This window comes from Neofelis nebulosa, chromosome 9 (genome assembly GCF_028018385.1).
Source record: "Neofelis nebulosa isolate mNeoNeb1 chromosome 9, mNeoNeb1.pri, whole genome shotgun sequence".
NCBI classification, from domain to species: Eukaryota; Metazoa; Chordata; class Mammalia; order Carnivora; family Felidae; genus Neofelis; species Neofelis nebulosa.
The window spans coordinates 96,482,810-96,498,236 of record NC_080790.1 but is presented as its reverse complement, the minus strand read 5'-3'; the positions used below and the strand labels follow the sequence as shown (position 1 = coordinate 96,498,236).

The 15,427-nt window shown below is 40.2% G+C and overlaps 1 protein-coding gene across 8 annotated transcripts in view; it reads left to right on the top strand.

Moving 5' to 3' along the window:
- The window catches only part of CFAP61 (cilia and flagella associated protein 61), a 282,171-nt gene that overhangs the window by 96,836 nt on the left and 169,908 nt on the right, over window positions 1-15,427 (top strand). For all 8 annotated transcript variants that reach the window (XR_009248788.1, XM_058684747.1, XM_058684746.1 and 5 more), the window contains one exon: window positions 2,309-2,448. Coding sequence is in view for 7 of the 8 variants with exons in the window: in XM_058684747.1 (XP_058540730.1) it covers window positions 2,309-2,448 (140 nt within the window). In the remaining variant the exon portion in view is untranslated. The remainder of the gene's footprint in view (window positions 1-2,308; window positions 2,449-15,427) is intronic.

The window sequence follows — 15,427 nt, the reverse complement described above, 5'->3', positions numbered from 1 at the left end:
TGCTGTATCGCTTTATAGCTTACATTGGTTCAAAGAATTCTGAAACCATTACGTTGCTTTTCTGAGAGTAGGTAAGCAGGAACTTGTGGTTGATTTCCTGGTTGGCATTGCCTGACACAGTGCCTGACACATAGGAGGCGCTCAACCCACTACAACACATTTGGCGAATGAGTGCCAGGCAAACAGGCCAGTGCAAACAAGACACTCTACTCCTGTCCTCTTCCTCCATTTTTGTTTCATTGTTTTCAAGGGATGGAGATTCTGATCAACCTCTTATCACTTTATTGGAGGGAAGAAAGTGGGGATGGAAGACAATTGAGGAACAAATTGGATTTTTATAAAGACTTTTTCCGTGGCCCACCTATCAGTTAAGTCAAGTCAATAACTAGACTTCTTCAGTTGGCTAATTACAAGGAAAACATCTATTGTTTTATTTTTCCTTGATACCCTTTCCACTGAGGCAAGAAACCAATATGATTCAATGAGGTTTCCTGAAACTTATGTAATCATAGATTGTATTTCCTCATTTTGTTAATATAATGCAGCCTTGCAATAATGTTCTGCATCATAATTTTTTTCGGATTAATTTTAAGGTATTTTGAAGCTCATAAAGCAATATAGATACCCTAAGGTAAGATTTTACAAAGCCAGTTTCCGTTAGGGATGCCTCAAAGTAATTTCCCTAAATTTAAATTCACTCCTGTTTTGAAATCCCTGTGAAGGCAGATCTTCAGCATTACAAAAGCAATGCCACCTTTAGAAAGTCAAAAGACACTTTTACTGTTTAATTTTACTTCATTTCAGGGAATGAGGAGAGAGGAACAAAATACCTTTATTATTCACCCTTAAATCCTTCAAATCTAAGTCAAAGCAATTCATTACAGTGTCCTCCTCCCAGAGGAAGCCCACTGGGACTAGGTACCCATTTCTTATTTTCAGCTTGAGTATTTTAACAACTTGACTTTCAAGTTCCCCAAAAGGAACTGCGTTATTTTGCTAGAAAGAAGGAAGATAAGGTCAAACAACAATTCACTCCTTCGGTTTGCACAAATGTCCCCAGGGTTTTGGATTAACACAAGTAATGCCTTCACAGGGTTCAGGAGGAGGGGAGATCCCAGAGGGACAAATTAGCTCTGGGAAGAGCAGGCTGCTCCTGCAGGCACCTGGCAGAGGGTCAATCAGGATGTATGGAACATAGATAGTGTAGGACAGCAATGTCCGAGAGAACACAGATTCGAGCCACATAATGAATTCTAAATATCCTAGCAGCCACATTTAAAAGAAAAGTAAAAAAGACACAGGTGAAATCAATTTTAATAATATACTTTAACTGAATATGTCCAAATTTAATCATTTAAACATGTAATCAGTATGAAACATTATTAATGAGATCTGTTACATTTTTTTCCCAGTGTTTGAAATCCAATATGTATTTTACACCTGTAGCACTCTATATTTTCATCAGAAATATTTGATTTGCCTTTAGATTTCATAAAACTTAGAGTTGAATACATAGATTCCTATACCCAAGTTGTTCCAACATACATAAAACTTCTCCAGTAACTGAATTGAGTATCAGTTTCAAATTTAAGTGTAAATTAACTTAAATGAAATAAAATAAAAAATTCAGCTCCCCAGTCACACTAGCCACATTCCAAATGCTTAGTGGCCAGACACAGCTGCTGGTTACCATATTGGGCAGCGCAGATCTCAGAGGTCAGCAGTAGGTGTCAGGACATGTGGACCCTCCTATGCCTGCTAACTAAACCCACTTCTCAGGTGAAACATGTCTTCCTTAGATCTGTTCACCTCAATGGGATCATGTCATGATAAAATACAGACATCCATTAATGTGTAACCACAGGATTTTAGAGAAGAAAAGCCTGGAGTACCACCACCCTCTTATCTCAGAGGAGGGGACCACAGCTGGTGCAGTGTCACTTAGTAAGCATAGGGCCTTTGCTATCACACAGTGATTTACTTCTGGATGCAAGTGAATTTGCAAACACAAATGACCTTACTTTAAAAACCTACTTCCATCAAAGACCTATAATGAATGGGTCCCATTGCTCACAATATTCATTTGTTTAGGTTGGCCAGACTCTCAGAGATTTTTCTCTGTGTTCTTACAGTTCCTCATCTTCTTGAACTTATGATTACTTTCCAAATTATAGGAAAGTTGAACTTGAATACTCTGTCCTTTATACATTTTTCTCCTTTTTTTCTGTAGTGTTTTGCAGCAGGAATTTGTTCAGTGATAAATGGGTTCTAATTCTCTTCCTGTGTACCTGGTTGCCAATCATGTTAGGACAAGAACTTCTGCATCATCTCTCTGCCGCACCTCACCCCTGAGTTTGTCCTCATCCAGAACTTCGTGAAGATTGTCCCCTTCAACAACTGCACCCTGGAGCAGGATCTCTATGTCTTCCATCGGGCTGGATTGCTCAAGTAGGTGGACATATGTTTGGCCAAAAGACAATCTATGAAATTAAGAAAAGAGAATGGAGCAAGGAGCTTGCTACCATTTTAACTTGTCTCACTAGTGGTGGGCTTGATCAGTGATTTTAACCAATACATTTAGGGAAAAAGTTATATTGAGAAGTTACTTGTCCAGGCAGATATTAAAACATAATATAACTCCACAACAATGAAAACAATGCCAGTAGAACAGTGTAACACAAGAAGGGAGTTCCAGTATACTCCCAATATAGAATACTCCCAATATAGAAACTCCCAATATAGAAAGAATGAAGTGTGTGTGTATAAAGGTGTGTATAAATGTACATATATGATATATGATAAAATTTGTGTCATAACACCAGGAAAAGGAAGAATGATTGTAAATGGTGGGACAAAATAAAGATAGAAGTATTTCTCATATTCTGCAGTAAAAGAGATTCCCAGATGATTGAAGAGTTAAATGTGAATATTGAAAATAAAAAAATTAGAAAATGTGTAAGTGTTCTCTGCCAGATTCTGAGAATACAATGGCGAAAGACATACAGATGTATTTCCTCTCCTTTCAAAGCTTATAAACGTTCATACAGAAATGTAAAGCTGTAGCTGTGAAGGGCATACCAGCAGCAATGGGCATGTGGTACTATGAACAGGTATCACCGGGACATTCAGCCCAGGCAGGGAGAACCTTCCTCAGGAAGAACACTGAGTGATAGACAAGGAGTGTCAGTGAAGATTGATCTTCAGTAAAGACACAGTGGAGACCAATTGTGTCTCAGGATGGGGAAGGTCTTTTTAGAGCATGGAAAAAATATTAAGATTTTTTTCTTTTACTATCTAAAGTTTCTGAAACACCCTAATTTAAGTAAAATGCAACTGAGTAACAGAGAGATATTTTAACAAATATGGCAGACAGAAGATTGGTATGTTTACTATATAAAGAGCTTTAATAAATCAGTAAAAGACCATCTGATACCAAAGTAAAAAAACTGAGAAAAAAAAAAAGGCCGACTATTTGCATATGAAAAAACAAACAAACAAAAATCAGTAGATATTTTAAAATCTTCAAACTTATCATTCATGGGGGAAAAGAAACTAAAACAAGAATGAGACATTGTTTTTGATCAGTTGGCAAGATGTGAAATAGAGAAATGTTCAGTTCTAATGAGACCTATGTAGCAGTAGTCTGAATGTAATTGACATGAAATTTCAAAGGGCAATTGGCCAGAATGCTACAGTAGTTCATATCCTTCAATCCCTTAATTCCACTCCTAGAAATATATCCTAAAAACTGGTTGCAGAGGTGCAAATAGAAATTTATGTATAAGGATTAAAGATACTGGAAATACTCTAAATGTCTGATAGTAAGAGAATGACTAAATAATTTATGATAACTATGTGAAAGAATTATAACTTGTTTGCAATTCATTAAATAATGATTGGAAAGGGGCACCTGGGTGGCTCAGTTGGTTGAGCATCTGATTCTTGATTTCAGCTCAGGTCATGATCCCAGGGTAGTAGGATTGAGCCCTGCATCAGGTTCTGCACCGAGTGTGGAGCCTACTTACAATTCTCTCTCTCCTGGCACCTGGGTGGCTCAGTTGGTTAAGCATCTGACTGCTGCTCAGGTCATGATCTCACGGTTTGTGGGTTTGAGCTCTGCATCAGGCTCTCTGCTGTCAGCGCAGAGCCCGCTTCAGATCCAGATCCTCTCTGTCTACCTCTCTCTCTGCCCCTCCCCTGTTCTCTCTCAAAAATAATAAATAAACATTTAAAAAAATGTTTTAAAAAAGATTCTCTCTCTCCCTCTGCCCCTCTCCCCTATTCACACACACTCTCTCTCTCTTCCTCTGTCTTTGAAAAAAAAAAAAAAAGATTGGAAAATGCTCAGAATGTAATGCTAGGCTCATACCAATATATAAAACAGCATTTAAATATGACCTAAACCTCTAAAGAAAGAAAAAAACATATGAATAAAATAAAGTAAAAGGAGACATGCAGATGTGATGGGGGCTGTGCCACACAGACCCTTCTTGTTCAGGACTAAAGAACTCATTTTCTGACTGTGGAATGTGTGAGTACCACCAGCTGGAAGCTGGGTCTCCCTTGAAAGAGATTACCCTGGACTGAAGAGAAGGGCTTTGCCTAAAGTCTGCCCCTCCCAAGGCAGTCTGCATCCAACGACTAGTCTTGTGTGTGGGGAGGGGAGGAGAAGCAATTTAAAAGGCCAGCAGCTCTCTACCTCAAGGAGAGGCAACTCTAAAGGGTCTTCCCAGGGCCAGAACTCCCCATGGGATCAGCTGGGTGTTTGTTGTGACCCTATTGCTTGCAGCTTAACTTCTCCCTCTGCCCTGTCCTGCTTCTGTCACTGCTCATGGGGGTGGAGGGTCCCAAGAGCTCACCCTAACAAACGCCAGCAGGTAGAGCTCTGTGTGAGGCTGCCTCCCAGGGAACCTGATCTACAACTCTAGAGGTGGTCAGTGTTTGCCCTGGGTGGTAGGAAGAGCATCAGAGATGATTTTTAATTCCCTTCTTTACATTGCCTAAAATTTGGAATTCTTCTACACCCAGCTTGAGTAGTGGCTAGACTTCATTTGCTGGCAAGTAGTAGAAACCCATCTAATTGGCTTAAGTAACTGGAGAATCTATTACTACGCAGAGTGAAGTGAAGAATTGTGGGGATGCTGGTTTCATACAGGGTTTAGTCTGTATTAATCTGTCTCTTTCAGGTTGACCTTTCTCAGACCATTGCTTCCCCTGTGGTTACAGGACGGGTGAGGTGGTTTTCGACCTTATATCACTTTAAGTCCAATGGGAAGAGTGGTAGTTATGCTTTTTTTCGAAAGCCCTATCACAGAAATCTATTTGCATCTCATTGGCTCAGATTGTGTCCTGTGCAGACCCATCACTGGGCCAGAGGCTGCTAGTTGGCATTACTTAGGGATGTTCTGGAAGCTCAAGGGTTGGAGGGGTGCATTGTCAGACACAAATCTGGGGGCATCACTGAAGAAAAGGGCAGTTGAGCTGTTCCCCACAGCTGTGTTTCAGGACAGGACCATCTCAATCAATAGAAAGTAAGTGGTATATGTGTGATAGGAATAATATCAATACCTTGCATTTTCTATAATTTACCTTTCTCAAGCTGTCTTATACATGTAGTCTTATTCTTACAAGATATTACAGAGTTCATCAAACTGCATTTAAAATGGGTGCATTTTACAGAATGTAAGTGAGACCTCAGTAAAGTTGCTGCAAAATCTGTGATAAAGGGCATGGTGGAGTAGCTTCAGAGAGCTTTCTCTGTAATTGATATATTAACCTTTTAAGTGAAACTTTGAGAAACATCCTAAATGATCACTGTATTTGGGGGCTGGCTACATGAATTTTGGCATATTCATTCAGCACATTACTATGCAGATTTTGAGGAAATAGAAACAGATTTCTATATCCTATATGGAATGATGTCTGGGATGGTGAGAAAAGTGTGGAGTCAAACACTAATAGTAGTAGTAATAAAATGTTGTATAGTTGGGATCACACAGTATGCAGCCTTTGCAGATTGGCCTTTTTCACTAGTGATACACATTTTAAAGTTCCTCCGTGGCTTGATAGTTCATTTCTTTTTAGTGCTGAATAATATTCCATTGTCTGGGTGTACCATAGTTTATCCATGTACTTACTGAAGTACATCTTGATTACTCTTAAGTTTGGGAAGTTATGAATAAAGCTGCTATAAATATTCGTGTGCAGGTTTTTGTGTGGATGTACGTTTTCAGCTCATTCGAGTAAATGCCAAGGAGCACAAGTTTGGGTTGTATGGTAAGAGTGTTTAGTTTTGTAAGAAACTACCAAACTGTCTTCCAAAGTGGCTACACCATTCCACATTCCCACCAGCAATGAATGAGAGTTCCTGCTGCTCCACATCCTCGCCAGCATTTGGTGTTGTCAGTGTCTTGAATTTTCACCATTCGAACTGGTGTGTAGTGGTGCCTTGTTCTGATTTGTAATTCCATAATGGTGGATAGTGTGGAGCACCTTTTCATATGCTATTTGCCATCTGTATATCTACTTTGGTGACCTTTCTGTTCAGATCTTTTGCCCATTTTTAATTGCCTTGTTTGATTTTTTTTGAAAATCATGGGCACGCGTTACTTCTATAATAGAAAAGCTAGTTATTTTTGCATATACTGAGATTTAAGATTTTTATTATGATTCAAATGGAATTTTTATTAAAATATACTTTACACTCATTGCATTCTTAAGTAGAGTGTGTTGGTGGCATTTTCTTATGACTTGGGATTCTCTTTATAAATAAATATATACTGGAGATGGAGAGCAACCAGATGACACGGGATCAGGAATGGGTCATGGGTCTGGCTGGAGTAGTGGCCTTGTTCTCAGTGGCTTCATATTCTTTTTCTCTCACACTCTCTCTTTTTACTATGAACATATTTTGCTTTTATTAAAAGTTAAATCTCATTGTTTTAAATAATGAGACTTTCAACGCCTGTCTGGAAATTAGTCATGGTTTGTAGCAGGGCCCTCGTTTCCCCTCGTACACTCTACTCATTTGCAGTGTCAGCTTCATTTTTTTTTTTATCACCCACATATAATGTTGGGGCAAATCACGTACATCTGGGTTCCTCTCTGAAAAATTAAAGGCTCGCATGCCAAGTGGTATTTGCTGCCCTAGAAAATCATCTTTTGCCACTGTTCCCATCTCAGCCCTCATCAGGAACCTTCCTCTGTTCTTCTGTGAAGAACAACCACTCTACACTGCTTCTCAGCTTGTCTGCACGTGTAGCCCCTTTTTGCTGTTCCTCTTGTTCCCATACCCCCTTCCATGAAGAACCTGTTCTTGCTTGTGCAGGGAAAGACACCCCTCAAAACCCACATGTTTGTTACCACCAGGGGATGTCCCTTTTACGAACATGGCAGCAGGCCAATGTTTTCTAGAAAAAACTCAGATTACTTATTTAATTTTAACTTTAATTCCAGTTAATTAACATACGGTGTCATGTTATTTTCAGGTATACAATATAGTGATTCAACACTTCCATACATCACCCAGTGCTCATCACAACAGGTGCACTCCTTCATCCCCATCACCTACTTAACCCATCCCCCCATCCACTTCCTCTCTGGTAGCCATCAGTTTGTTCTCTGTAGTTAAGAATCTGTTTCTTGGTTTCTTTCTCTCTCTTTTCCCTTTGCATGTTCATTTTGTTTGTTAAATTCCACATGAGTGAAACTATATGGTATTTGTCTTTCTCTGGCTGACTTATTTCAGTTAGCATAATAGTCACTAGTTCTGTCCATATCATTGCAAATGGCAAGATTTCATTCTTTTTTATGACTGAATAATATTCCATTGCATCTTCCTTGTCCATTCATCAATCGGTGGACACTTGGGGTGCTTCCATAGTTTGGCTATTGTAAGTAATGTTGCAATAAATACAGGGGTGCACCTATCCTTTCAAATTAGTGTTTTTGTGTTCTTTGCACAAAGATGATGATGCAATTCCTGGATCATAGAGTAGTGCTATTTTAAAATTTTGGAGAAACCTCCACACTGTTTTCCATCACGGCTGCACCAGTTTGCATTCCCGCCAACAGTGCACGAGTGTTCCTTTTTCTCCACATCCTTGCCAACATGTGTTATTTCTTGTACTGTTGACTTTAGGTATTTAGATCTTTTCTTTAATTCTTTAACTAAATTGTAAACGCAAAGAGCTTTTTAGAGAAACTATACATTTAATGTTAGAGGTGGTAGTTTGGCCTGTCAGGATTGCTCAGCTCCTACAGGGAATATGATCTCGAGAACTGCCTTCTTCCCTCTGCTCTTTTAAAAAAAGCCCTGTACTTCAGGCAGCTGAGCTTGGCTGGATGAAAAGGAGGAGGCCAGCTGGCTTGAAGTTATTTCTCCAAAAATGTGAAAGAAAGACGAACTCACACTCTTACCTTCCAGAGATATTTGTATTTTTGAAATATGATTGGTGTTAAAGACTAACTTTGGAGGAATTTCATATTTTATAAAATGAAGTTCAGAAATGTGAGTATAGCAGTGAACTCCAAGAAGTCCAACTGTCACCTCAAATTGACCTCTGACTGAAATCTTGCCCTTTGCAACAACGTGGATGGAACTGGAGGGTATTGTGCTAAGAGAAATAAGGCAGTTAGAGAAAGACAGATATCATATGATTTCACTCATATGTGGGATTTAACAAACACAACTGATGAACATGGGGCGGGGGAAGGAAAAATAAGATAAAAACAGAGAGGGAAGCAAACCAGAAGAGACTTTTTTTTTTTTAACTTTTTTTTAATGTTTATTTTTGAGTGAGAGAGAGAGACATAGCACGAGCACAGGAGGGGCAGAGAGAAAGAGGGAGACACAGAATCCAAAACAGACTCCAGGCTCTGAGCTGTCAGCACAGAGCCTGATGTGGGGCTAGAACCCATGAACTGCGAGATCATGACCTGAGCCAATGTTTATTGGTTTTTGAGAGAGAGAGACAGCATGAGCAGGGGAGGGGCAGAGAGAGAAGGAGACACAGAATCTGAAGCAGACTCCAGGCTCTGAGCTCTCAGCACAGAGCCCAACACAGGGCTCAAATTCAGGAACAGTGAGATCATGACCTGAGCCAAAGTCGGATGCTTAACTGACTGAGCCACCCAGGCACCCTTGAAGAGACTCTTAAATACAGAGAACAAACTGAGGGTTGATGGGGGTGGGGGATTGGCTAAATGGGTGATGGGCATTAAGGAGGGCACTTGTTGGGATGAGCACTGTAAGTGATTGTAAGTGATGAATTACTGGAATCTACTCCTGAAGCCAAGACTACACTGTATGTTAGCTACTTTGAGAATAAATAAAATAATAAAAATAAATTGATCTCTGGCTCTGATTTTCCTGAAGTAACACTGCCTTTACAGGGCCCCTGTCTCCCCACAGCATTCTCTAAAAGTTCTGGGATGATTTCATAGTCACTCCTCTGCTCCTGTGCGCTGACACCTGCATCTTAGCCAAGAGTGCAGGAGGGGTCCAGGTGCAGCACTGGTGTCCTCTGTAAGCCTGGGTCTGTGCAGTGAAGCTCTGGGACACAAACCCCTCGTAGTTGTGACAGGGACACTCAGCTTTTAGCAAGTAAGGGTTTATAAGGGTTTGTTTGTCCCTGTTGTCAAGGAAGACCATCCAGGGGTGCCTGGCAGCTCTCCAAGGCCATTGCGGACGCAGCATCTTGTACCTTCCTGCCCCAGAGCACCTGGCTTCCCCTCTCAAGTTCATCTCTGTTTACTCAAGGGGAACTCTGTTTTTCCTACACTGTTCGGTTCGACTCCAAGCATGGCCCCTAGATCAGCAGCATCAGCATCCATGAGAACTTGCTGAAATGCAGAATCTCGGGCCCTGCCCCAGGCCTTTGGATTGTGTTGTTCACAGAACAATCTGTGTTGCTCACAAGTGTGCCATAAGCGTGCATAAAGTTGATTTTATGCATGTTGAAGTTTGAGGAGTGCTGGAGGTGCATGTTTTTTAATACAGCTTTCCCCCCTTATCCAAAAGTAAATTGTTGTTATGAAACATCTCATACAGTTAGAGCCAAAAATATCCCCACACTTTCTGGAAGTTCACATTAGGGCCACTTCCCTTCCCTGAAAGACCTACATTAGTGTGATAATGACTTTCTTTGTAAAAGTAAACATCTTCAGATTTATTTCTGTTAGCAAAACATGAAGTGGTATAATGCAAACTTTCAGAAAGTGGGGGGGGGGGGGTCCCTGTATGTCTCTTGGTATGAAATGATAATGATTCTGTCTCCTCTCCAAAGACAGATTTTCTAGAACCATGTAAGCCACATCTACTTTAAACCTTTTGTTATCTGGTAATTTCTGGTTCTGTTGAGGTGTGAAGACTTCTTTATATCATGTAAATAGACCTTTGGGCTAGATCTTACAAGAATACATGAACTATGACAGTCTTAGGGATTTTTGTCCACTTATACCAAGTAATGTTCATTTCTCTTATCTCTAATTCTTGTCTTTTCATACACACCCTCCCCCTTAACCTGTGTTTCCCTAAAGCTATCTTCTCAAATTTCAAAACATAGATTATCAGTGGGAATGCTTTCTGTTAGAAATTAAAGAAAACACAACTCAAAATGGCTTCAACCATAGGGCATTTATTGGCTCATAGAACTGGGAGGTCTGGAGACAGGCCGGGCCCTAGAGTTTGAATCTTTGGGGTTTGGGTTTCTTTCCCTTTTCCACTCTGTTTTTCCTGGTGTCAGCTCCAGCCTGAAGCTGGCTTATATCCCATTGGCAGAATGGCTGCTGCTGTTCTGGGCTGACATCCGTGCACCACTGTGGAGAAGGGGGAGCTGGCTGCAGGCGCGTGTTTTCTTTCCCAGATGCCCCAGCAGGCCTGCCCTATTCATCCAATACATCATGTTGACTGTGTAGTATGCTCAGCCCCCATTCCAGGTACTGGGCAAGCAGAAGTGACTCAAACAGACAAAAATCCTCGCCCTCATGGGGCCTGCATTCTAGTTAGAGGAGAAAGACACAAAGGGAAGAGATAAAAATAAGTGTGTAAGTGATGAGGGTGAATGTGAAGAATAAAGCAGACAAGGGGATGAAGACGTGCTGGGCTTTGGGGTGTGGAGGGAGCCCTCTTAGGGAAGGAGATGATGGGGGAGCCCCGTGGGCACAGGTCCATGACATCTACTCTTTTTTATACCATGGTCTTACAATTTATCGTATTCTTCCATTTTTTGCTTCACTTCTCTTGACATTTGGGATGGATCATTCTTGCTCTTAAGTTTGGTTACTTTAAATTTCATGACCTCATGTTCTGGTCTCCCACCCAATCTCGTTCTTCTTCCCTTGGGAAATTATATTTGTGTCTGTCATCTGCCCTCCGGCCATGCTCGTGAGCCCTGGAACAAATCATTCATTCAATTGTTAGCGATGTCTACCTCTTCTGTCAACAGATTCCACGCCAAGGTTCCCTCTCATTTGACTTATGACTGCTGGTCTTTGAAAAGAACATAATATTTATGTTAACTTCCAGTGTAAATGTATATAAACTAAATGCTTTTTAACACTTGTTACTTTATACAGTGATCTCTAGGATGTTTCCAAACTTAATATGGGGTTAGAATGTAGTATAAATGATTCTTTTTCCTTTTGTTCCTGCTCGCCCATTCTTAACCTTCACACTGGCTTTCCGTCCTCTTGTTTATTCATGAGTGGAGACCACATTTGGCTGAACTTGCCACTCATTCCATCTTCCTTCTCTTCCAAACCACGTTTTTCTGAAATTTGCCATTTTTAATTTGGGGAAATATGTTTCAAACTTATTTATTGTGCTAGAAATTATTTTCTACACGTAAATATTTACTACTAAATTAAATCATACCACCAATTGTCAACTTTGCTCAATAAGTGAAAATGCCTCTGGGTAGTTGTCTTTTAAATGATTCATCCCCTTGACATTTTTCTTTTATTTGCTTCTCTGTGGGTGATTCATGCATGCCTGGTCGTCATTTTTTCTAGCATGTCACTTATACCTATTTCTGGCCCGTATATCATCAAGAGTGTTGTAGTGATATCAGTCCTGGTGCTCTTAATCAGCCTCCTTGAATAGAACCTAATAGAAAACTTGATTTTGTGGTTATTGTTTTATTTTGTTTGTTTTTGGTTTAAGCTGAAATATTGATGACTGTCAAGTTGTTTTAGGTTTCTACTACATAGATCACTCCTTTGGAATTCAGAAAGACTCAACTTACTTTTTCTTCTTTCTGTCATTTTGTTTTAATTTAGTGGCATCAAAAAGTTGCCCTGTATTCTGCAAGGCACATACTCTTGCAGGTGTCTAAAACATTCATTCAATTTGGGATTGAAAAATTAACTATTAAATCTTTTTCCTTCTAATTTTATATATGATTTTCTATTTTGTTATGTGTACAGTCTGATTAAGTCCTATCAATTCCGACCTTTGAGGTCAGAGTCTGCCAAAAATGGGGCAAGAATAAAAACTCACTGGGAAGCAGGTGACCATGGCTGCCAAACTTTCAAGACCCAAGAAGGAACCAATGAGCAGGAACTTCATCATTTCTTCATGGAGAGGTGACATTTCTTAGGGAATCATGGGCCTGGGCATTCAAGTAAATCAGAGAGAGAAAGTATAAGAGAGAGGTGACCTGAGAGCTTGAAGGCCTATGGAGAAGGGTTAAGAAACAAGATAGACCCATGTAGGACCCCCTTAGCTACGGGATGGAGGAAGCCATGAGGATAGGTAAGGAGAACCACAGCTGATCTCTCTGATTCAAGGTGACTTTAGAACCATGCTGAACCCTTGGGAAAAGAATGGTTAAACTGTCCCAGTTACTGAGTTTAAGTTCACTTCTGGGAAGGTTGGACAAGATGACAGAACAGGTAGAGGGAGGTGGGAGTTCCCTTTCTGGTTAGACACCATATGACAGCAGGAAAGGCCTGGCCTAGAGATGACAATGAAAAAATGAAGATCAGAAACTCTTGGTTTGAGACTTACGAGGAGTTTAAGAAGTGGGCCCACATTTAGATACCTACAGTGAACTCATCATCTTTTGCAATCCTTCCAGGCCCAATTCTGACATGTAAACATCAAAATAGACTTTGTATTTTTGGATGTTGATTTAGCCTGTTAGAAGTTCATTCCACAGAAGGTCTTAGCATCATTTTGTAAACCCTCAATTAATTTTCTTAATCTTTAGATTTATCTGAAAATATGGCAAGGAATAAAGATGGCTTCTTGCTAATTCAACAGTAAATACAATCTCCCTTTGGTGTGTGCATGTGTATATGACACCCATATATATTTTTAGATAATTTCATTTAATTAAGGATCACACATGTTGGGAATAAAACACTAAGCATCCTTACAACTTTGTTTTGAAGCTGGTTTTATTTTTCAAGGGCTTTCTACTGAAACACAGGCCAAGAAACACAGGCCAAGTTCTCCATAACTCCTGGTCCATCTCTAACCTCATATACATTATCTAAAACCTTAAGGAATTTCACAATTATTTCTCAGAAGATGGTTCTGGAATCAATAGATCAGCTCCATAAGAGCAGGAGGTGTGGACTGTCTTGTTCTCTGAAGGATCCCCAATACCCAGAACACACACCGGGCATTCAGTAGGTGTTTAATCAGTATTTGTTACTGACTGAATGCACCATTCTCAATAAAGCCACTTTAATAATTGATTTTTTAAGGAATACATTTTAAGTAAGAATCTGCCTCTTATATATATTCATTTTTTACTTTTTCTGGAGTTCCTGTCAGTTGCTGTATAAAAGCAATTAGGCCATGTGAGTATTGCCCCATTTGTATTTCCTATCAGGTGGCCACAGGTCCCTGTCCCCTTATACCATTAAAGGCAAAACGAACAAGCAGCCATTCCAATCTGTAAGCAGTCATATGCACACTGGCCACTTGCCTCAAAACGCCTGCTGAAAAGGTCACCTGTGGAGGAAACCTACATTGGCTTTTTGAGCTGAGCAAAAAAACAATGGAAAAATTGCTCTCAGAGTCAAACACTAGGCAACAGAGAGTAGCCTTGCCCAATAAAAATACAGGGTGAACCACAGGGGTAATTTTATATGTTCTGATAGCCCTATTAATTAAAAAGCTTAAAAATTGAGTGAAGTTAATGGTGATATTTATCATTTAACCCCTTATATCCAAATATTATTGTTTCAACATATCATCACTATAAAAGAAGTATCAGTGAGATACTTTATTTACATTCTTTTTTTTGTACCAAGTCTTCAGAATTCAGTGGGTATTTTACGCATATAGCACATCTCAATTTGGAGATGCCCCCTTTCTTTTTTATTTTTTTAATTTTTTAAATGTTTGTTTATTTTTGAAAGAGAGAGAAACAGAGTGCGGTGGGGGAGGGGCAGAGAGGAAGAGACACAAAATCCGAAATAGGCCCTAGGCTCTGAGCTGTCAGCACAGAGCCCAATGCTGGGCTTGAACTCATGAACTGTAAGATCATGACCTGAGCCAAAGTTGTATGCCTAACCAACTGAGCCACCCAGGCGCCCCAGAGATGCTACCTTTCAATTGCTCAGTAGCCATGTGTGGCTTACAGCTGCCATATTGGACAGTGTACCATTAGATTAGAGTAGTGCACAAACATACTGCTATTGCCCATTCCTCTCCATGGAAGTCTGGGAACACATGAAGGTTGTGAAGTGTTCCTCTTTGGCAAACTTAAATAGCAGAGATGAGAGCCTCACAATGCAACAAAATGGTTGTGTCCTCTAATCAACAATACATTTTCATGGACAAACTGGTGAAATTATGTTCGTGTTTTTGTGATACTTGGCAGTAAAACAGCCTCATATTCCATTAAACATTATTGAGAAATTCTGTGGGCTAGGAAAAACCCTGGCCTTTCAGAGTGGACCACCAATAGAAACGTGGAAAAAAATGTCACATGCTCATTCACCTCCTGGTTCCACAATACTGTTTGTTTGTTTGTTTGTTTGTTTGTTTGTTTGTTTGTTTGTTTTGAGAGAGAGAGCACGAGCAGGGTAGGGGCAGAGAGAGAGGGAGAATTCTAAGCAGGCTTTGCGCAGTCAGCACAGAGCCTGACGTGGGGCTTGAACTCACAAAACCGCAAGATCATGACCTGAGCCCAAATCAAGAGTCAGATGCTTAACCAACTGAGCCACCCAGGCGCCCCTCCACAACACTCAGCAATGCTACTGTAACACTGACCATATACGGAAGCATGGGGGAAACTCTCTGGTCATCTGCATGAAAGCTTCATCGTTCATTCCTTTAGTGGATGTTTATTGAGCTCCTCTCTGGTTCCAAAATATTTTCATCACCCAAATTAGCAGTCACTCCTATTCTCTCCTGCCACCCCAGCCTCTGGTGGAAGCAAGTCTACTTTCTGTCTCTATAAATTTGCCT